The 24746-nt window shown below is 39.9% G+C and overlaps 1 protein-coding gene across 1 annotated transcript; it reads left to right on the forward strand.

Annotated features, from left to right (window-relative positions):
- Positions 1-4018: 4018 nt before the first annotated feature.
- On the forward strand, positions 4019-17399 carry wnt3a (wingless-type MMTV integration site family, member 3A). The gene is made up of 4 exons (XM_004542830.3): positions 4019-4319; positions 9028-9269; positions 14316-14581; positions 14679-17399. Exons 1-4 carry the CDS (start codon positions 4198-4200, stop codon positions 15156-15158), a joined length of 1110 nt encoding a protein of 369 aa, XP_004542887.2. The 5' UTR covers positions 4019-4197; the 3' UTR covers positions 15159-17399.
- Positions 17400-24746: the final 7347 nt, after the last annotated feature.

Genomic DNA, 24746 nt, shown 5'->3' on the forward strand with positions numbered 1-24746 from the left:
CTTTTGCATTTTCACGTAGCACAGACCTAGTTGAGTGCAGTAGCTGCATTAAATCCTTAAAATCCTTTAAATCCTTGTTGTATTTGTTACATCTTATGTAAACACTTTAGTGTAAGAATTAGCATTAACAGCTTCATGTTACACCAGGAAAATATTTGTGGAAAATTGAGTGAAGTAATGAAAATGTGATTAGTTCAGATATTTTTCTATGGCATGATGTTAGCGTGGCTGTGTTTTGTCAAACAGGGGGAGGCCGATGATGCAGAGCAATGACAAGACTCACTTGTCAGACACGACTCCCTTCTAAGGGTGCTTTTCTAAATGTCATCACCATCAGAGTGAGGTCACCATGGGCACACAGAGGTGCCCTGATGTCCTTCTGCTCGCTCCGGGGGAAAACCTGACTAGATGGGCTGCAGGGAATGAAGTAGAGCTGTGAAAGATGGAGAAAAGAAACTGAACACAACCTCATTTACGTTTTGTTAGTGAGCCGGTTATTATAAGAAGACATGTTGATCGTGTGACTATGTAGAAATAACAACATGTTTGCACTCAAATCTTTAAGGAGCTATTTCTACTTCCTGGTAAGTCTTCTATATTCAGGTGCCATAAGCTTAGCAGGCATCACATTTTTCTCATGTATTTAACATTCACTGGCTTGGCCTCAGTACCAGTGCTGACAGCTACTGACTCAGTCCATAGCTGCTCCAAATTCCAGATTTCCACCTCTGCGGTTGCCTAAAACCCACTGACTGGACAGTGCATTTCTCATTTTTATTTAGTGTTTGGTTTTATTTATTTATTAGCAAACAATTTATATTTATGGTAATAGTAGATGAGTTATTTAAAGCAGCAACGACAGTAGGATCCGCAACATTTATCTGACAGTTTGCCATCGTTTTGCTTTAAGAACTGCTTTAATTCTTCAAGGCATAGATTCAATAAGGTGCTGCAATCATACCTCAGAGATGTTCTATATTGATGTGATGACATCACACAGTTGCTGCAGATTGTTGGCTGTACATCCATGACATGAATTTCATTTTCCACCACTTCCCAGAGGTGTTTTATTGGACTGACATCTGGAGACTGTGGAGGTCATTTGAGGCTGTGGTGTTTAAACTGTGTTCACTTTGTACTAAGGGGCTTAAAGTTTGCCAAGAAAATATCCTCCAGACCATTGCACCACCACCAGCCTGAACCCTTGATGCAGGGCTGGATTTATCTGTGCTGTCTTGGTGTTTATGCCAACTGTGTTTAAGAAAAATCCCAGTAGATAACCAGTTTCAGAAATACTGAAACCAGACAGCCTGGCAACAACAACGAAATCAGTAAGATCACCTTTCTTCACCATTTTGATGCTAGGTTTGAGCTTCAGCAGGTCAACTTGTCCGTGTCTACATGCACACAGTTGCTTGCAAAGTTGCATTAATGAGTGGTTGAACATAACAAAGTGACTAGTGAATACATACTGTAGACTAATGCTGCTACTATTATGACTAATGATACATAATAACAACATGATAATAGTAATAATCCGATTTTGATTAATGTCCAAGGAAATAGCAATCTTCAGTTACTGTGGGGAAATATATCCTCTGCTCTTGTTTGAGATTTTTACTTAACATGAGAAAGTTCTCCTGTAGTACATGTGTTGTAAGCAAGTACATGCGGTACTTAAAATAAAAAAAATAAATAAATTTAAAAAAACTACTTCTTCTGTGGCATCATTCCTGTTTTAACTATAATAGCACATATACATACAAATCCATACACCAGTTAAGTCCAGGCAAGGAGTAAAAAGAACAAAAAAAAACCCAAAACGCAGAAACTGTATAAACTTCAGTGTCAGTAAAGAATGAATACTTTAGTAAAAGTAATTGTCTAATGATCATATTCAGGCAAAACATTTACAGACTTAACTGCATTCAAGTCATTTAAAGCTGCCTTACATTCATCAAGTGAGACTCGCTCCTTTAGTTTTAGATGATTCCAGGAGGAAGGAGCTAGGTGCAAATCTTAAGGCTGTTTTTCCAAATTCATTGTAGCAGATAGAAGGAATAACTCTTGGGTATATAAGACAATAAATTCCCACACTTATTGAATATAAGTCTGTAATTAAGATGGGAACAAACCAAGAATAGCCTTCTAAATAGGAATAAACCAGTGCTTGGGTCTATGACGCGACAATGCAGACAATCCAACCTAACGTGCAGTGGTGAGTAAGAGCTTTAAAGTTTGTACTGAATCTTAGTGCTCCGTGATAATGGTATTGCAGTTGATGTTGTAAAGTTAGTTTTATTTGAAAAGATGTGATTACCCTTTGCTTGACTTGCAATGTACAACGATGTCAACTAGATGGCGGTAACATCTAGTCTTCGACCCCATTAAAGGTGTTTTTTTCGTTCTGCGCTGGCTTTCAGCCTTCTGCGCCTTCGGTTTGCCAGCAACGTGAGGAAATTTGAAAATAATGGCAGGCAAAGCTGAGTGGCCACTATGTAGCCAATTAACGAGTCACTGAACCGGCCAGGGAACGGCAAAATGAACGCACCGGGTATACTTATTTTGCAGCAGACCAAGTATGACGGTGTGGAGACCGTAAGAAAGTGTGCAAGACGCACATGGAACAGCTGCATTTGTGCAGTAAAGCAAATAAAACCTTCACTTTGTGCAAGCGTATTTTCTGTACAGGGTAGTCACAGCTATCAAACAATCCATGGCTGGGCATGTGTTGATGCTGCTGCAGCTGAAGCTGCCGTACATTAATCCAGTTTTTTAATTTTTCCTGTTGTTGAACAAATTCCCCCCAAATTCCAAAAAAAGCAATAATAATGCATGTGGATGTTTACTGAAACTGAACTCACTACTCTCGTAGTTACGATCATCTTCATAGCAACGACAGGTGCTGACTAAAACACTGAAGTGACTGAACTTAACTAAAACTTGAAGTAGTGAATTTGTTCCCCCCTCTGTATCGCGTCACCAGCCTCTGATATTGCACAACAGGCAGCTTTTTCCTTTCTTCCTTTTTTAACTCCAACGACAAGCATCACTGCCTGTAGATAAAAGACCGGTCCACCTCATATCAGCTATCAACAGCCACTTGACACTGAGAAGGGAAAAACCGACAGTCAGCTTTTTAGAGTCAGTGTTGCGGCCAATTTTATCGGATATTTTCGTTGGAATGGCAATCTGACAGCTCATCATACAGATAGTAATATTCTTAAGTGTGTAGCATTAGAAGTGGATGAGGTAATACCTTTTGAGAATAAAAGAAAATGTTGCTAATCAGTGGCTTTTAAACGCCAAGGTGCGCCTAATTTATCGGCTGATAAAATAGAAATAGAAAATAAATAAATAATACAATTAGAGCATCGTTTTCACATTTTTACAATTTCAGAAACTATATGCTGCTGACAGAAATCCTGAGGTTTTATATATTTTTCAGATTTTAAACTATATAAAAAGATATTAGCTGTTTATTTGTAGGGAATTTAAATAAAATTTTGTTTTTGCTATTTTTTTTTATTATGGCCAGATTTATTAAATTAAGCCAACCCTTCAGCTTGTTAGAAGCACTTCCAAACCTCTAATTTTACATTCATGACAAAGAGGCGCACATAAAGGACTGGAGAGGCTTAATTGTGGTCTGAAGCAATTCACACATATTTATTTCTGCATTTTAGAAGCTTCAAGCCAGGGAGTGAAATCCGGACAGGTTGTTATAGCTACGCAATCCACAGGGGTTCCGATGTCTATTTAAAAACCTTCAGACCCTCCCTCTCTCCTTTAAACAACATTATATATCACACACACGCTGCATGCTAATGCCGAGCAATTCTCAGTGAGCACTAAAACACATCTTAAAATTAGCTCATTCTGGTGTTTGAGTTCAAGCTCCCTGACATGGCAACAGAGGGAACATATCATCAGAATTCCCCCTTTGGCAATACCTGCTGATTGGGTCCTAAAAAAAAAAAAAAAAAAAAAAAAAAAGCAAGCGGCTTTTAACTTTTAATATTTGGCTCTGAGAGTTCTGCCACGAGCACTCGCGAAAGAGAGAGTTGCCTCTGATTTTTCTTCTTTCATTTTTTTTCTTTTGGAGAAGAGAAATAAAAAATTGCCAGTGCAGCTTCGTTTTCGTCTTTTGTTTTTCTTTTCTTTTTTCTTAGCACTTCGGTTAAAATCCGTACGCGGATGAGTGCGCATGTAGGCATTCTGCTTGAGATGTTTTACGAAACTTTAAGGATGATATACCTTGGATGTTTCCTGTTGCTCTGTGGGCTTACGCATGTCATGGCAAGCTATCCTATCTGGTGGTAAGTTTAATTTTCATTATTTCCCGGACAAGAAGTGACACATTAAAAAACATGCGGGGATTGTGGATGACCTGTAATTTTGAGTTGTTATAGTTGTGACTGCTTGTCTGTCAACTGCAGAGCTTTAGCGTGTGGTGACGGTGATCTTTTAACGTTACTTTTTATAATATTATAAGACATGCACAGTGTGACTTTCTAATCGGGTCATTAAAATGACATTTAGTAACCCATGGAAACCGAAAGTATACAGGCGAAAGGATGGGCTGAATTGTAAACGCAAGAGATGAACGAAACGTGCAACTTTGCAAATCGGGAGCAATTTTGATCTCCAGAATGCAGCAGGTGCAAACTTTATGTGCTTGGAAGCGTGTGTCTATGTGTGCTCGTGCGTCCAGTGTGTGCGTGTGTCTGTGTGCGCGCGCGAGCGTGGTGATGGTGATGTTGTCATTGTATGTTGCCATGTGTTGTCATTTTTGCACTTAGCTCCCGACTTCATGTTTTCAGTCTTTCTGCCATGTAAATGCCAAAAAGAACCAAATGCGTGACGCTGACATTAATGAAGCAGAGCAGAGCTGCGTTAAAATTACGATAGTGTAATTAGTTAAAAAAAAACTACAGGATTATTGTATTTTGGTATGTTGTGCTGTTTTGTAATATTTCAGCTTCATCCATCAGTCTTAGCTGTTATCAAAGCACAGAAATATATATATATATATATATATATATATATATATATATATATATATATATATATATATATATATATATATATATATATATATTTCTGCCTGATTTCTAATAAATCATTCAATATTTGGAGGACGCTTAATCTACTTTTCTTAATGGGTCCCCTGGTGGTAAGACTGATGAGAAACTAATTACATGCTCAGCTGGAAGGAAATCCTGATATAAAAGTGGGCCCTCTGGATGGAGCGATGGGGGGACTGCACAAACTACTTTTTTTTTTTTTTTTTTTTTCCAGTGTAATTGAATGTTTGGTTTACTTTATTTATTTGATGCCAGTGCAAGATAAAGTTTTGCATTTTTTTTCTTGGTACTTTGGCAAACACAGCCAGGGAAAACCTTGAAATTCACCCTTCATAAGAGTTTTCTTTCTTCTTTTTTTTGTGGAGCTTGTTATGAATGACACAATGGAAGAACAGTTTTCCATTCTGTCATAGCTGAAACCCTGCAGCAAGCCCAGAGCTAACTTCTGTGTTGATTGTTTGATTTTGGAGGGTGCCAGTGATTGAAGGGTCTAACAACAGGGGTAAACATAATGGAAGCAAATTTTGCTGCATCACTCCCGCCTATACAAATAATGTCTAAGTGCAAAAGTAACTCATGAAATCACTTTTCAGTTCTTTCATTCCTGACACAATGCTGAACTTTTTTTTAACTTGAAAGATTACTTGAGTGATTTTTCTGCCTCATGGCAACTCATCCCAAGTCAAATAATGTGGTTCCTTTGGGATTGCACTTAGCATGCCTGCATTGTCTTTCCGTTTGCTAACAGCATGCCAGCCATCTATGATCTAGACCTTCTGTGAAAAGCAGCTTACGATGTTTTGCTGACAGAAGCTTGCCTTCAAGCAGCCATGGGAGCTGCATCACTCTCAACCCCTGCACCGCAGTCGTTCTTGGGGATACGGCTCTGCACTAAGACAGGTTCATGTCTGTCTATTCTCGACCTGCCATGACATAGCCTGGCTGCACCCGCCACCCCACCACCTTCTTCACTGGTCCACCCCACCTTAGAAGATAAATACCTGGAGGTGAAAGCTTGCCGCACATTCCTTTTCCCAAACATATTCTCTTGATGTCAAAGTCGGCTCCAAGGCCTCAGGGCCCACAAGTAAAGTGGTAATTCTAAGGCACCCTGCTTGGGCTTGCTGAAATATGCATTAAACCTGTACTGGATAAACTTAGATGAGTGGGGGAAACTTTGTACTGAGGCAAAAAGTCATATACATCGTATATATTTTGCTTAATTTATCTGTAACAGTTATCACTAAGGTGCTCCTTTGAAAACAATAGCCTTAAGAGCATGAGTGAATCCTGTGTTTCCTCATTAGTTGTACTAAACATCACATGTGCAACATCTCTGCAAAGCAGGAGAAAATCAGTGGATTTCTTTTTTTTTTTAGAAAGAATTAAAGAGATTAAAGTTGCCAAGACTCAATAAATACCTAAAATCTAAATAATACAGCAGGTATTTTAAAATAGTTGTTGGAATTAGTATCCAACAACACAGTCTTTTGTGCAATAACTTCTTAAAAAATCATAAATCATCCATGGTGAAACATGCCCCGCCGCCTCTCACGGGCCATTTCCTAACACAGAAAAGAGGTGGCAGGGATTACTCAGCCCCAATGAGACAGGCATGGAGACTCTTGAGCCAAGCAGCCTAAGCACACTGACTCACATTGAGCTTGTGGGGTACAGTTCAAGACAGTGACAGGGCAGAAATACCTCTGCTGACCCTCATTGGTGTGAGTACAAGGACCTTTAAAGTTGCTGGTTTTCCCAAGATGATATTGCCACTGACCTTCATGATTACCTGCTGTTGAGATGCACACTTGCCAAAAAAATTTGAATGCAGGTTCAAGAAGAGACAGAGAAAGAGCTACAACTGACAACTCCCTTCAAATCCATTAAAAAAAAGAGAGCTCTGCTCCTAACCTGAACATCTGTACCAGTTCTCTTTGGCTGATGAACTTTCACCAGTAAAAAAGAGGTCAATTGTAGTAGGAAACTGCCTTGTGTATTGTTGTTTGTAGCAGACAAAAGGCAGATAAATGCGATATGTTCTGAAGAGGTTTTTAGCATGCCATTGCTCACTTACTGGCTGTCTCATTTATGATGAATTAGGCTGGTGTAGTCTGTAGAAATTAGGCAAGAAATTCTGTTGAAACCAATGTGACTCATTGCTTTGATGTTTTCTTGGGAGAAATAACAGGAGTAACTCATTGGGTCAGTTCATGGCTCAGGAGCACCTTTGACACCTGGCAGACATCCTTAATAATTACAGAGAGCTGAAAATCAACCTTTGAATGTAAAACCTAATTGAGGTATTAAAGGTTGGTACGATGAAAGCCATCAGAAACCGTCAACATGTGGGGTCATTTGACTGTGAGGCTCTTTCTTTTCTTCAGGTTAAAAAAAACCCTGCCTGAGGGCCAAAGTCAGGAATTTGGTAATCTTGTTTTGATCAGCGATTAGTCCTTGAACAGCAGTGAACAGGTCAGCAGATAGTGAGCTAACTGCAAAGCAAAACACTGCACACCTGCTCTTAAGCTGCATTTATAGAGAATCTACATTAACCATTATGACTCCAGCATCGCCCAGGGGATGACAAACTGAACACTCCTTCCAGCGTTCAGTCCTTAATAGACAGTTGATGTAAATTAAGGGCTTGTCTTGATTGCCAGCAAGCTACTTTGTAGCTACTCCAAAAGGTATTTGCCAAAGATAACAGGAACTGTGCTATTCAGTAATTTGGCTGTTCTGTGCCATTATGAAAGAGTCAAAGTGCTGATTTGATAATTTACCATAGAAGGCAATTACTGCAGGCCAGTTATTCATGCATTAAAAGAAAAAATGTCATTTTCATCCATCTGTTTTCCATCCATGCTTCTATCCAGCTTATCCCGGCCAATTTATTAATTTTTATAGATATATATATATATATAATCAAATGTATTTAAATGGAGAGTTCAGAATCCAAATTCAAACCTGTTAACTGCTTTTATATTGGTAGAAGAGAAGAATTAGAAGCCGGAAGTAAATATTTGATTTGCTTTGGAAATCTGTTTTTTAAGTCATTGAGGGGCAGAGCTTTGCTGTTTTTAGGCTAAAGACAAATCGAATCAGCCTCCAACACTTTTTGCACTGCTTGATTAGAATTCTAAGAAAACTATATAAAATTTTAAACAAAATGGCATAAATCAGTATGCCTTTTGTGCAATGCGGAAATTCCAAAACATGGCCATGCAAGCACCCTGCAGCGTCTTTTTAAGTCCTTCTTAAAAATGGGTCATTCATAAAATGGATATCCAATATCTGTGATTACTACCTGCTAAAAGTCTTAATTGAGAGGACACAGAAAATAAAGACAAAGAGAAAGCAATACAGGCACAAAGAGAGCAAGAGAGAGAGAGAGAGAGAGAGATGTAATCAGTGAACCAAGTTTGCACTTGTTGTATCCCAGAATACCTTCCTCAAAAGAAAAAAGGAGGGGAGGTTCAGCGTTACTCTTAATACACTCTCTGAAGTTTCAGCGTAGGGTTTGCACTCTTATTACCCTAAGCTGAAGGCCTGTTAAGTGTGCGGACAGTTAATAACAAGGTGCAGTTTTCCAAGTTGTCAGCTTAAGGTCTATGAAGACCTCTGGATGCATAACGGACTTTCATCTTAAACAGAAACACTGCCTGCTTCTGAGACTGCAGGGCTGCAATTTCAATACACACAAAGGCCAGGTGCCTGCAGAGAGGGTAGTTGAAGGGATAAAGAATGGATGTCTAATGGTAGCATCTGATACAGAAAAATAAACACACACAATCAAACGTACTCAGACGTAAAATTACACTGCACCAGGAGGGAAATTAGTCCCCCACTTGAGTGGTGTTATATCAGTAGATAAAGATGCAGACAGATAAGATATAATTATCCAAATGCACTGACAACACGACTTCCTTTCTGCTTGTAGGTCACTAGCAGTCGGCCACCAGTACTCATCACTGGGCACTCAACCTATCCTTTGTGGCAGCATACCAGGCCTAGTGCCCAAGCAGCTGCGTTTCTGCCGGAACTATGTGGAAATCATGCCGAGTGTGGCTGAGGGGGTGAAGATTGGCATCCAGGAGTGTCAGCACCAGTTCAGAGGCCGACGCTGGAACTGCACCACGATCAATGACAGTCTGGCCATTTTTGGTCCAGTGTTAGATAAAGGTAATGTTACAAAGCACACAGAGTTTTCTTTCCTGCTACTTTTCTGTCAAAAAATAACAATTTGTAGAGTCCTTAAGTCTATAAAGATATTTTCTTGAAGAAATGCCACTTATCAGTAAAAAGTAGGCAACACTTTTTGCAGAAAGAAAAACAAACTATGCCTTTCTTTGACAGGAAAAGATGACCAGAGTAAAGTAGTATTATTAGCTTATGATGACTCCACTGTCTTTGAATATGTATTTGAGAATGTCTTAATCTCTGCAAAGTTCTTGGAAGTATTTAGCTCTTTAAACCGACTGAAAAAAATAAGCAATAAAAGTGACTTATCATGTCTCTCTCCTGATTAACTCTCCCATTAACAATTCTATATTCCCTTTGTCTTATATTTGCATTAGAAGAGCTGCACTCCCAGCATGCATCATTCATTATGCTGATTCAAATCCTTGTTTAAATAGACTTTAGACTGAACAAGTCTCGGGGGTCTGCATGCATGCAACGATGTACACGACTAGCCTAAGTCGAGTGAGTTCTGTCTTGTTGGAGTTTTCTTTAGGAGGGGATCCCCTGTGATTGCTGGTATTTTCTTCTGATGTACTTTACCCAAGAGATGAACTGAACTGAAGCATAGAGGTTTTCTAAAATACATTTTAGCTTATGCAGTGATAATTTTCAGGCATGTGTCTAATCATGAGCTCAGGCAAGAGAAATCCCCATTGCCCAGAAAACTAGCCATAAAACCAAGAAAGAAAGAAAGATGATATATGTGTATATTTAATAGTTAATGCAGTTGATCATAATAAAATTTTTAAAGAGTGAAATATTTCTTAGTAATTAATGAGGGGCTAGTGCAATATTTAGTGTGCAGACATAAGTGTGATCTTTTTACTTTATTCCATCTCCCAGCAGGAAAGCAAATGAGACTGTTTCCCAAAACATCAGATTCACACTTTGATTGGATAGATGAATTCTTCTTCCTGATTTCTGAAATGAGTTAAAATCAAGAATCCATGCAGGCCCCAGTGGCTGAGGGTCGTGATCCAAACTCGTCATCTAGTTTACGGAAGACTGATGTAAACACAAGGGGGCCGGGGGTCACGTAGGGCAATTGCTTTTAATAAACTCTTGAGCCAGTTGATAGAAGAGGCTGGAGTTGAAGTAGGTGGCTAACGATAGGGGTTCTCAATCCCACTGCTATTGTGGTGCAAAATGCCACCACGTCTTTCCCTCTGCATCCCCTCCCAGGCCTAAATTGCAGGGGTGCTGACTGGAAAGAGAAGGCGGCTACTGGGCTCTAGTAAATCATTTTGATTGGATTAAGGTCACTCAGGCCCTTAATAATGTGAGAGGTCAAAGTGGCTGGATTAAGTGCCTTTGTCAAAGGCTGAGGAGAGTAGCTCAGGGGCTCACAGGCCTTTGATAGGACTTAGTAGGAGAGAGCTTCCATTTCATTGGATTTGATTGATGCTAGTGTTTGTCCATGCAACCAGGCCATTGTCCTCACTGGTGTCAGTTTGTCTGAAATTCAGATTCTTGTTAGTCAGTTTCCTCCTTCCTTTTTGTTGCCAGATTTGAAAGGAAGAGTAGGCACCTTTATTTGCTACAGAGGCTTAGTTACTGTCAGTTCAGTGCATCACTGCCCGTGTCCACTTCAACTCCACTGAGAACATTAGAAGTTTGTTTTAAAGAAGTGGATTAAGAGGGACTAAAGGAGTAAAGCCTTTACAAAAAAGAAGGCAATGTAGTAAACGGAGTTGAACTACAACTAAAAAATTAATTGAAATGAACAGGTTGTGCATTTTGAAGATAAGTTTAATGGGTTACATTAAACTATATGCACATAAAAATGCTCTTACTCAATGTGAGCATACATTAGTTAACCACACAAACACTCATCTAAGAGTATTATTACTTTAGAAAAAAGCATATCTTATATCATGTTCTCTCCTTACACATGGTCTAAACCTCTTTTTTTCTCCACACCCCTGCCTCCAGGCTATGTCTGCGTCAGTGCTCATTAATTTACATTAACTAAAGTGTCAAAACATGCACCACTGGAATCTGCCTGTGATGAAAGGTAATAGAAAGCTGCACAGGTGTTCCTCAGTCTGCAGAGCCGATCCCAGAGCTATTTCGGCATTCTTGGTATTTACAGAAAACCTGAATGCTATATGGGTATAATCAGTCTCCAGTTTATGACTCATGTGATGGGATTAGGTTTCTTTGCTATAAAAAGTGGACAGTCACAGTTTCACAAGTCTTAACACCCGTACAGGAAGTCAATGCACCGTCATTTTTCTTTTTGAAGATAATGAAGTTCACTGGAACTATTATGTAATTTGTTAGCGATACTGAAAAGTTTGACACTATTGTAGCTCTAGCTTGTCTTCATTCACTGTGGGCACGTTTGCACTGGGCAGGATGCTTTGTTTGCCAGGAAATACAGATACCTAAATTGATCTAAATTATTAAGTTCCATCTAAACTAACCAGGAAAAGGCCAGGGGATGTGGGTTGTGACCTATGACCTGAGGATGAGAAAGAGTAACTATTTAGGATGAGCCAAAAGGTCCCTGCATTTCATGAGACGTATGTCTCTCCATGCTGGGGGAGGGAAGCTGGCTCACCAGTATATCATTAACTCTGTGCAAGAAAGAAAGAAGGGATGTGGTAAATGGAGTTGATGGGGGGACCTTAGCCCCACTCCCCGCTGGGCACTGCTCAGAGCACAATATCTTCGCAACCATGAGATTAAGCAGGAGAAAAAGTGCTTTTCCCCATTCACACGCCCTTTAGATTGTTTTATTAAACCATTTGAATAGGGATTTCCCTGTCTGCCGACAAGCAGGGTCCAGCCAATGCATAGTTCTCTGTTGCTATGACTTAACTTGGTCCCCACTAATCACTAGCCAGGGCAAATTTCATATAAAATATCTGGGGCTATTGTGGGACTAACACAGCGTGACAGTGGCAACACAATAGGGGATTCAACCCCCCAGCAGGTTGTAGGGACCGCTTGGCCTGCCAGAGTCTGGCAAAGTTTGGTGGAAAAGCATTGTCTGAGAAGAAATACCACAAATTGGTCATAAAACTAAGGAAAAGCAGTGGAGCTAATGTCACAGGTGGAGTTTCCAGGTACAGTGAATGCTGTCAGAGGTGGATTTAAATCCAAATGAAAACACGCGTTTAAAAAAATGGGTGATTGTTCTGATTAAGTTTTCATTAGTACCTTCCAGTGAGTTTTTACTGTCATGTATAAATGGGCCATACACGAACAGTGATACCATACCATCGAAACTAAATTTAGAATGTGTTGTATGTTTATAGTCAATATCAACAAAAAAGGTAATCTGATGAATTAGAAGCTTGCAGGTGGGGCAAATGGGGCAAATTTTCAGCAAAGCTCTTCAAAATTTTAGAGATATTTCCATTTTCTTGAATGCTTATTCATTTGATAACACCAGGCTTTGTGAAGATCTTGTAAAGTAGCTTGTGAAAAATTGTAAATACTATATAAGAAATCTATTATTTCACACAGAAATGCCAGGATATTTTTCGTGTGCTTCAATCCTTCTCCACTGACTATTTTACCACAACATTGCACTCCCCTCACATAATTCTATGACAAGTTCACAGAATATCTATGCTGATGGCTGTGCGCTCTTTTTAGTAGCACAGAAGTATGTTCAAAGATATTTTCAGACACAAATGTTAGTTCCAAAATCCTTTTTCGGCATTTGAAATTAAATCTGTTTTCTAAGTCACTTCAGATTTAATGTAAGCCAAACACCTTAGATATTCACTCAAACTGAAAACACAAAGCTCATGCTCAGTCAGCTTTAGATGAAGCATGGTGATGTGTAATTAATCACTGTAGACAGTTCCTTCATGGCGCAGTCTTTGGCTACTTTGACTTTTCACGAAAATGAAACAACACCAAATAAAAAGAAACGTGTTGGATTCACAAAGTGGGATTTGAGGAAGGAGAGCATTAGTTCAAATGTATTTGAACATTAGTAACCTTGTGTGTATACAGTAGTGGTAATGAAATGGGTGGTGAGGGATGCCAGTAGACCTTTTCTCTTGCATCATTGTTTCTAATGCCCTTTAGTCCTGGAACTGGTTGGAACCTGCTGTAAGGGAGGAGCTCGTTCTCCCCTCAGCTTTATATGCCTTTACTTTTTTTCTTTTCTTTCTTTCTTTATCATTTTTTGTTCTTCAGACAGAAACGTGCACTGTTTCTATCAAACACATACTCAAACACATCTCACGCAGACAGCGCAAGATTTCAATATTGATCTTAAACCATTTCTTTTACTCTTTTTTTTATCTTTAGTGTGTTCAGTTCATGTTTACTCCTGAAGTTTCCACTTCATCCTGTCTCTTCTCCTTCTTTGTCTTTGCTTGTGTTTTTGCAAGACCATACAAGTACATATATTCAAAGCAAACACTCCGTCTAATGATTCATGTTAAAGCAGCTGACAAGGAAAGGATAGAAGGAAAGTCTTTCCCTTTTTGGAATGGTATATCTGTTCGCTAAAGACCCATCTCCATGTTGTGTCTATGAGCTGTCCCCTCAGTGTGAGGCTGTTTCCTAACCTTTCAAAAGCTTAATTGAGTCTCTTAATTATAGGCCTGTCAGGCCCGTCTCTTCCTCTCATCTCTCTGGAAGATCCTGATCCCTCTGACTCATCAGTCAGACAGAGACGTAGAGGCCTTGCTGGCCTTATTTAGAGACAGGACGATTGATGTCTGGTTAAATTAACCCACACACTGTTGCGATATAGTAGATACAACCCAAATACAAGCAGCAGACAGGAGTAAAGGTCTACTTAGTTTGTTTGATGCTTTCTTGTTTTGTTTGGTTGAAGATGTTTGCTGCCAGCATATCTTACATATTATTAAATTTACACATTGTATATATTATATATTATGTATTAAAGCTATATCTTTCTTATTCATTTTTATTTAAATTTAATATAAATTGAATTCTGGAAATACTCAAGAGATACATTATCCAAGTGATGCTTGTCTGTCTTTGTCTTTCCAGCCACTCGAGAGTCAGCTTTTGTTCACGCTATTGCCTCAGCGGGAGTGGCGTTTGCGGTGACCCGTGCCTGCGCCGAGGGTTCAGCCAACATCTGTGGATGTGATACACGTCACAAAGGCCCCCCTGGTGAGGGCTGGAAGTGGGGTGGCTGCAGTGAGGATTTGGAGTTTGGAAGCATGGTGTCCCGGGAGTTTGCTGATGCAAGAGAGAATCGGCCTGACGCACGCTCAGCAATGAACCGCCATAACAATGAAGCAGGGAGAGTGGTTAGTTCTCTTATTCATGTTTTTGCTGTGTCTGTGGTAGCAGTTCTTCTGCTTTTAAAAGTTATATTAACTAAACTTTATTTTTTTTAATCTGTAGTCTCTCAACGACAACATGTTTCTGAAGTGTAAGTGCCATGGACTCTCTGGCAGCTGCGAGGTCAAGACATGCTGGTGGTCTCAGCCTGACTTCCGAGTTGTTGGGGACTACATGAAGGACAAGTATGACAGCGCTTCTGAGATGGTGGTTGAGAAACATAAGGAGTCCCGTGGATGGGTGGAGACCCTGAGACCCAAGTACAACTACTTCAAACCCCCTACAGAGCGCGACCTGGTTTATTATGAAAGTTCACCCAATTTCTGTGACCCCAATCCTGAGACCGGCTCCTTTGGCACTCGGGATCGCATCTGCAACCTGACGTCCCACGGCATAGACGGGTGTGACCTCTTGTGCTGCGGCAGAGGTCACAACACGAGGACTGAGAAAAGAAAGGAGAAGTGTCACTGTATTTTCCACTGGTGCTGCTATGTCAGCTGTCAAGAGTGCGTGAGGGTGTACGATGTGCACACCTGCAAATAGAGAGGTTTTTGTCTTTTCTCACCAAAACATAATGACTTCACTGGGTTGAAGAAGAAATGCAGATTCCCACCTGCAAGACCAGAGAGACTGTAAAGCTCTGTGACATGTGCGCGGACAAAGACACAACTGCCTCGTGTTTTTGTTTTGATGCTACAAAGAGTGAGTCTCTGCCTAAATTAACTGAAACAGCTGAGTAGGTGTCAAAGTCCACGAACGTCACCCTGATGGATGGATAGTTGTGATGATGGCAATAATGTTGATATCCTTACCGAGCATGAAAAAGGTGTCCTGATGTAGGAAAGGAGAACTTGACAAACACCATATTGGTGATTTTTTTCCCAGTGTAGTTACTTTTAATCAAGAATAGTCCAGCACTACCAATGCTTTCAAATCTGCAAGGCAAAAAAAAAAAAAACATTTAAAAAAAGGCATTTCGTTGAAAGTGAACGTTTCCTTCAGTGTGTAATCATCGCTTGTTTTTGCAGTGAAAAGTAACAAGAGTTGTGAGCAGGTCACATGATCAGACACTCAACAGCATGTTTTCTCCTCCTCGACATGACTACTTTATTTGCGTATTTTTGAACACTAACACGATCATTGTGTGCGTGAGTGTTTCTTTTACAAAGTGTTATATGTTACTGATGTTTGGGTAAGAATGCACTTGCACCTGAGTGAATGTAGTTGTTTGCTGTGATGTGTTTACATTCTCAATCTCTTAAGCTAACCAGTTAATATCTGCTTTAAACCACTAATTTTATTCGCGAGTAGAAAGGAAGCCACATCCAACAAGCGTCGGCAAAACGAGAATATAGTACGCAGTCTGCACATTTCCTGAAAGGCCAGAGAACACCTGGATCAAAAAAACCATCAAGAGTTATGACCAAAGACCAGAAAAGAGCCTCCCCATCCACCGCATGAGGCTGTGATAGTCAGTACCATTGATGAATATGAAGCATGTTCTCCTTATTCTTAACAGTATTAGTGATGTGCCACGTGACTCGGTGTGGGGAAAGCTGTTATTTATTAAAGGTGTATTCCCATATACACATATAATATAATATTTAATCAAATAGAAGCATACTCCCTGGTAAACACAGCACAAATGGTAATTTAAAAAAGCAAAAAAAGAAAGCAGACAAAGCTGTATTTTATAAGCTCTCAATATTGCAGTGTAATTTGCAGTAATGTGATGACCAAAACGTGTGTATGCGATCATCCTCAGCCGTGGCTTTTTGTTCCCAAACTAAACAACAAGCAGCATCACTGAAACTATCAATACTTCCTTTGTTTTAATGCTGCTACGATAATATGTGTACGTGTTTAGGTCCTTACACACAGTTTGTCCTCGTCTGTCTGTTTAATATGTGTATTCTTTGGCATGTATTGATTCTTTCTGTGAAAGAAATCTATTATAAGTAGTTTGGGTTAAAAAAAAAAAGTGAAGTTTTACTAATTTTTGCATACAGTTTAACCAAATAGACCAGAATAGAGTTTAATATGTTATTTTAGTCATCTGTTACCTTGTAGTCATGCTAAAACACCAGGGCTAAGATGAAACACGTTGTGCTCTCTTAATTTGAGAAGAAATACAAAATAAAAATTCTTTTTTTACTTACGTGGAAAATATAAAACTACTGAAAGCTGAGACAGAAAGTTACATAAAGTTTATGAAAAGTGCGTTTCACTGATCGCCTCCACTGTGGAGGAGTGTGTAGAGTTTCTCATTAATGTTTACAGCTAATGTAATGCTACGTCTCAGGCGTGCGCGTTTAATTCAAAAATGCCCACCCAGGATTCGATAACGTCACGACTGAAAATATCAATAAACAGCCATAACCAGTTTCACATTTTAGATCATTTTTAGCAAACTACGCAACAACCAGCATTCATACTAAAAGAGCTGTTACAGTACACTTTTTCTGTGAGTGATCGCCTGTATGGATAATTTGGTTCGTTCTAATTTGTTTTTGTTAAGTCTTTAAATCCAAAGTTTTGTACAAACTAGTTCTGTGTTTTTATGAATTTCTAAAAGCCGATGTTTTTTTATAATTATTTATTTTATGCTATGTACATATTAGTAATTAAAAGTATATATTTGCGGAAATACATGTTTTGAAATGGTGTTGTGTGACTTGTAACTTGTAGCCTTTTTACCTCATCTCTGTTGTTCCACTGACTGGATACAGGTGTTTGTCCTACTGCCTGTAGTAGATTTCTAAACGTTAACTCTGTAACACCAAAATAAAAAAAATATATATTTTAAAAAAGAAAAAAAAGAGACAATGTTTCTTTTTCTGTGGTTGAAGATTTTTATTACAGTTTTTCTCAGTCGCTTTGGTGCGTTTCTCAGATCAGAATTGAAATTCTCATAACTATTAGTTCAACCTCCACAACACTCAGTCATTTGTGCACATCATAGTAGCAATTTCTCCTCTCTCTGAACAAACTTCAAATGATTTTGGACATGAATCAGTTGCTTCCATACATTTCCCTGCTGCTTTCTGACATTTCCATTTGCTTATGTCATGTCAGTCAAAAGTAATCATACCTATGGATGCTGAATAGTCGTTCCCAATAAAACTAATAGTCATACATCCATTGCTTGAGTCATCACACACAAAATTGTTGAACTAGTTATCACATGCCAAATATTGGCCATCTGTCAAGCAAATCCTATACCTTTCTGTATCATTTTTCCTGGAAATGTCTCCGAAATTGAACAATTGATCTCAGGTGAATTACAGCTGTCACTCATGAGGAGGCGTGTGAAAGTTTAGTTGTAACCAATGACAAACAACTTGTTCACTGTCAATTATGGATGAATCCTGTGAATCCCCAATTGGCAAGCATATATAAACTGCGCAGGAGCTAGTGTGTACCATTTCTACACTTCTGTGACACAAAATGGAAGGTCAGCACCGTGGAAGAGGGGTGAGGATGCGGGGAGGAAGGGGAAGGGGAAGAGGGAGAAGAGGCAGAAATAGGCAGATTCCTAATGAAATAAGGGCTACAATTGTGGACCATGTTGTCAATCACGGCCTCACCATGGAGGAGGCTGGTCGAAGGGTGCAACCCAATATTGGAAGAACTACTGTCAGTTCAATCATTCAAACATTCCGTAGGGAAAACAGGTATGCAAACAGTAATACACTGTACTGTACTGTGCCATCTCAGACACATCACATGTTACTGTACTGTATTTGCAATTTCACAAAAAGTTCACTCTGCACCACATAGGATTGTAAGATAACCTCGCGGAGGCGGAAGAGGGCCCCTTTTTACCCCACAGCAAGAAGAAGCCATTTGTGCAATGGTCATTGCAAACAATGCAATAAAGCTGAGAGACATACAAAGCGCTGTCATAGAGAATTACACGGTATTTGGCAATATTGAATCTGTTTCAATTTCAACAATTGACAGAGTACTCAAGAAAAATGAAATCCACATGAAGCAATTGTATAAAGTGCCATTTGAACGAAACAGTGACAGGGTGAAGGAGATCCGTCACCAGTATGTGCAGGTAAAGCTGGTCTTCTATGTTCTGCACTGCAAACTGTTTTACAGTACTTCGTAGTTTCATGCAGTACACTTGCAATTCCACAGCACATACTCTACAATGTGTTTTACTAAATGCATGCATTACTGTTTGTTACTGTACACAGGCATATTGTGACATTGCATTTCTGTCTCTCTCTAAAGCGTGTACTGGAGCTGGAAGCCAGGGAAACACTGCACACATTCATATATGTTGATGAGGCAGGTTTCAATCTGGCCAAAGGCAGAAGGCGTGGAAGAAATCGCATTGGACAGAGGGCAACCACTGAAGTCCCTGGTCAGCGCGGAGGGAATATTACCATGTGTGCAGCCATCTCAGACAACGGCGTCCTCACCCATATCGCCCTTCTTGGTCCATACAATACCCAACATCTCCTGACATTTTTAGACACTCTTTACAGGGACCTAGTCCCTGAGAATGAGAGAGGTGGAGGCCAACTCAGCAAGTATGTTGTTGTCTGGGATAATGTCCGTTTTCACCACTCCCATCAGGTCAGAGAGTGGTTTGCAGCACATGACAGAATTCTGGTTGAATATCTCCCTCCATATTCCCCATTCCTTAATCCAATAGAGGAGTTTTTCTCTGCCTGGAGGTGGAAAGTTTATGACCGGCATCCACATGAGCAAATGGCCCTGCTAGCAGCCATGGATGCAGCATGTGACGACATCACAGCAGGGTCCTGCAGAGGATGGATTCGCCACTCCAGGAGATACTTTCCTCGCTGCATTGCGAGGGATAACATCTGTTGTGATGTAGATGAAAATATGTGGCCAGACAGACAGGAACGTCTGGATGTGCCAGAATGATTTACTGTACTGTTACATGTGCTGTTTATTGTTCACATTAGTGCACAGCTCTACCAAATGGGTGATTTTATGTTTACATGTATTCTACAGTGAACAAGTGACTGTAGCATATTTTTCTTTTGCACAATTCTGTAGGATTACAAACACTTCTACACAATGGAAATGTGAAACGTACGTATTCAGTGTCTCAGTTACTCCCAAGACTCCCATAACATCTACAGTGACTTTACTGCACATTTCAGATGGCTGTACAGGTAGGCCATAGTGCTGTCGTCAGCATTTTCAGGTGTCACCAATTGTTTTTGCAATGGGAAACACTGAAATTATAAACTGTCATAGTGGAAACATGACAATGCCATTTGACTATCTTGTTCATAAAGATGGTGTCAAGACTTTTCATTTTGATGGCACTGACAGTTTCATTGACATGGATACTTGCTTTTGAGGTATGGATAATCAATTCTGTGCATGTGACGTGCTTTTGCAGGCTATCCACTAGGTTTTGCAGTTTGCACTAATTGTTTTGGGAAATGCACTAACTGCTGTGCAAATGTTAGTGGTGTTCTGAGGAACGCACCAAAGCGACTGAGAAAAACTGTAAAAACATGCACAACTGGTGTAGAGCACTCTGAATTACGTTGTACATGTACAACTACAATAAAGGCTATTCTATTCTAAAACAGGGGCGGCCAATTCATTTCCCCAAAGGGTCAGATTGGACTGGGACTCTCTAGATTAATTTTATCTCTTCATAGACTTATTGGGGCATGTGCTCATTTTGGCCCTTGGGAAAATGCCAACCCATTATCAAAGATAAAAGTGAAAGATAGATAGATAGATAGATAGATAGATAGATAGATAGATAGATAGATAGATAGATAGATAGATAGATAGATAGATAGATAGATAGATAGATAGATAGATAGATAGATAGATAGATAGATAGATAGATAGATAGATAGATAGATAGATAGATAGATAGATAGATAGATAGATAGATAGATAGATAGATAGATTTATCTTTTAAGCAGAAAATTAAAAATTGGTATGTTGAGTTAGTCATAAACACCAATAGATTCAGATCCTAATGCCCAACCACAGGCTTTGGATTTGTTGTGGGACAAAAGAAGAAAAAATAAGGCTGGACTCATAATTTGATTCCTTTGAGAAACTGCAGAGGCCAGCTGTGCTTTTTAAGAAACAATAATGGCAAAAAAAATTCTTAGTAATGAGAGTTTAGAATAAGATGGAGCTTTGTTGAGGAGAAAGACCTTATCTCAAGATAGATTAGGAGTTGGGTGTGAATAGAGCCCACCAGTGTTCCAGCTCAGCTGCTGGACCCCTGATAGTCTTTGAGCCCGGCAACAATGTCACCACCAGAGGCCAGGTCTCAGTGCTATCTAACCCTATTATCACACAGAAAGATTGATACACACCCCCTCCAGAGTGGAAGCACCACAAAAAAGTGATACCCTTCCGTTGTCATTCATGTGAATTTACTAGTGTGCTCACCTCCACATCGAGCTATATTTTAAGCTTTCTGTCCCAGTTTAACTCATTACGCGGGTGCACTCAGACACTCATTAGAGTGCTGCAGCTTCTAAACCCCTCCCCATGACTGAAAATGAATAAAGACAAGTTGAAAACTCTGTTGTGTATGAACCTGGGAGCCAGCCAGGTTCAGGAGTTATCTAACGGCCTGGAGGGTGTCGGCAGCTCATTCCACAATGCAACCTTTGACATTTTTCACACCAGCTCAATAGGCGAATGAGTAGAGAACATGAAACACATCACAGGATGAACAGAAACTCGGGCCCTGCAGCAACAGTGTGCTTTCGTTTAAGGAAATAGCCCCTTCAGTCAGACCCTCCTTGCTGCTTTGTCACACAAGTGAGATGAACATTGTTAGCAGATAGTTGTCAGAGGAGGCTGCAGAAGCTGCACTGAGTGAGATGGCATCCTGACTGTGAGAACTTTGACGCGACCAGACTGCAAGTGCCGCCACCCAATAACCATATAAATGGAAGACAATGGACCTAATTGCAATCAGTGTCCTCTTTTTAGTTTTTGTCCTTAGTTTCACCCTGGCATTCAGTCGAGACCGCTGCATGCATCTCAATAAAGCCATGTTGTTGTGAGGAGACCAGAGCGACATATATGCAGCGGAGCAGCGCAAAGGCCCACACTCTCATGACACAATGCAAATACTCCCACAGAAGTCACACTTTGGTTACAGCCAGTTTCTGTTTTCCTCATTCTGCATCTGTTTGATCTTTATTCCAACACAAGAATCACAAATGCTCAGCTATAAGTCGGGATTATTACTCCTTATTGTGATACGCTCAATTTGATCTTTGATCTGTCTTGAAATATATTTAAAGGTAGATTTAAATCTTAGAAACTTAGCAAATCAGAATTTGAACCTGAAATGTTCTGGGGCAAAGCTTGTCGCTTTAAAGAATGATTCTCAAAGCTGTTCTTTGTAGGCCGTACACAGCAGAGGTGACAGACCAAAATTGAGCTACAGAGAAGAGTGAAGTGTGTGGGCGCTTCATTATGTAACTGACTTTGAAGCCGGTCTTTTGATGTCTGGGTGTTCTTCTCTCTGGATTCAGATCACTCCCTTGGATTCACGCATTTAACATAGCAGCGCGTGCGGATGTAGAACAGACGTTAAACTATTTTATATGTATGGATATTAGAAACATTTGTGGTGTACTGCTACAGGGCCTGACAGCCAATGAATGAATTTAAGACACACATCATAAGTCTCGTCTTGATATCACAGACTATTGAAATGTATATTAAGTAATGTATTCATATGCCCTGGAGGTGATAATGGCTCTCACTTCTGTTTTCTAAATAAATAAACCCTGACAGCACTCACACCTCACCCAACACCTCACCCACTAAATTCTAAATAAAGATTTAACGTGTTGCGTATCACACAATAGCAGTCACTTTTTGCCACTTTTGGATAAACGTTCGAATCACGAGAAGAGAAAAATCATCTTTTACAGAAAAAAATGTGTTTTTGTTCCCATGCTGAAACATCCTAACATCAACACCCGAAGGGGAATGCGTGTCACCTGCATTCGATGAGGATGATGGCTTATCTGAGAGATTTCTAAAGAGGGCAGCCTTCACGAGAAGAGATGTGACAGCTGTAAAGCAGCCTCATCCCCTTTTGAAGTGCCTGTTTGTATTGTTGAAGCTCACAAAGGAATTTTGTCACCTCTGTTCTTACAAGAGAACATTAGTCAAGCTGGGCTGATAACATTGGGGGGGGGGGGGATATGGGGAGACTAATGCACTACAGGCATGTGTATGCGATACCAACCCTGATCACTTTTGCCTCATCAGTGCTTGTCGAAGAAGCCACATGTGTTTAGATCTGCTTTTGTAAGATGAGTTGGTAATTGAGTGCTGAGCATCTAGGTTAACAAGGGGTCCAGATCAGCGTGAGCTGGAGGCCCACACAATCACTCATTAGTCCACCTTTCACCTCTTTGCAGCTCAAAGCAGTTCAGCAGGTAGGATGAGCGTCTCCAGCTGCAGGCTCAATCTTTCTCACTGGCATTCATTTCTTTCTGGGGAATCATATTTTAAGATCTACAGCAGCATAGAAATCATTGCAGCATCATGGTTTTCAGTTATTGTCACTTTAAAGTCTGAAAGCTGTGATTTTAGTTAGTTGGTAAGTTAGTTGCTGCTTTCAGAGCATGCAAACTGTGAGAGTTGGTTCCTGCTTGTGTCGGGGTTTCAAACACGTGCCTTGAAAGTCTTTGAAATGAATGCAGACTTTCAGGATAGACTGTCATTTCTTGCAATGGTGGAAAAATAAAACCAGCTTACTTCCTGGTTCCAAGTAACACTGAGTATAATAATATCTGAATGTAAATCATGCCAAAAATGTTATTTCTGTTTCTTATTTGACTTCCTTTCCTTTTTTTGGGTGCATTTAATCATCAGTTTATCCTCCAGATAAATACTCACATTGGAGGGGTTTGAGATTTGCTCAGTGCAGTTTGAAGCAAAAATGGATAAAAGGTTCAGATTTTTCTGCATTATTGTGGACATGTCCCGGGTAAGTGAGATTGGGTATATCAATTACGAGGTGACCAGCAGGGGAGATGAGAGGGGTTATCATTAGCAGGGACTGGCGCTGGCCCCTGGTAGTTCCAGTAATTACCTCACAAAGGGTGGTGCTTGCCTTCCCACTGCTTTTCCCACACTGCACTGCAGGCTCAGAATTCCTGTCGGCCCCAGACCTGCAATCTCCTCAGTTTTAGACAGCAAATTACTGACAAGTCCCATTCTTCACAGCACTGTAATTGCTTTTTAGTGCTGTTTTTATTGAGGTAGCCACAACCCCCTTACCCTTCCCTCAATAAAGCAAAGTCAGGGAGGGGGCGAAGGGTTAATATAGATGACATTAGTCCCTAATTGGAAGGTCCCGAACCTCAGGAAAGTTTCATACAACTCATGTCTTCTTCTTCATTTGTTAAAGATCTCTTCACATTTCTTGAGTGCACATATTTGTGTGTCTGTACCAAATCTATTTTGTAGCAATTAACACAAGCTTTTTAAAATGTTTGTGACTTCCACATTGGTTACAAACTCTGTAATAACGCTTCTTTGAGTGTTTGCTCCACAGAAGTGATATTATTAAGGTTCTTCACATCTCATACAAAGCAAGAAGCTGAGCATCTTGGCTATTCTAGGACTTAAATCACTTTGTGTTGTCTTTCCCACCCCTGCGCATTACTCTCTCAATCTATTACTTTGTGGAAATCATTAGTCTCCATGTCAATACAAGCTCCAAGCAGAGAAAACATCTCATTATGGGACTTAAAGAGATCCGTAGCATTCTTGGCTCTGTCAAGCTGTTCTTCCTTTCTTCAGTATAGTTACTTTCCTTTCACTGAGAGGACAAATTCTCAACGTTCCAATGCCGGACAACCAAACAGTTACCATTTGAAATGAGAAAAAGAGAAAGAATGGAAAATGGCTGAGGGATTAGAGGATCTAAACAGGATAAAGGGATAGGAGATTCTTGGTGTGATCCAGTTTAGTTTGAAAGATGGAGGGTCTTAACAAGGATTTGAGACTTTAGAATTCATTGTGCCATTATTTCCATCCTGTGCAGTTTCAGCTAAATTGTTTGCCATTTTTTGGCCTTTACAAGTCTCTAGTTCTTCTACCGACATCTTTACATCTTAACAT

This window comes from Maylandia zebra, linkage group LG18 (genome assembly GCF_041146795.1).
Source record: "Maylandia zebra isolate NMK-2024a linkage group LG18, Mzebra_GT3a, whole genome shotgun sequence".
NCBI lineage: Eukaryota > Metazoa > Chordata > Actinopteri > Cichliformes > Cichlidae > Maylandia > Maylandia zebra.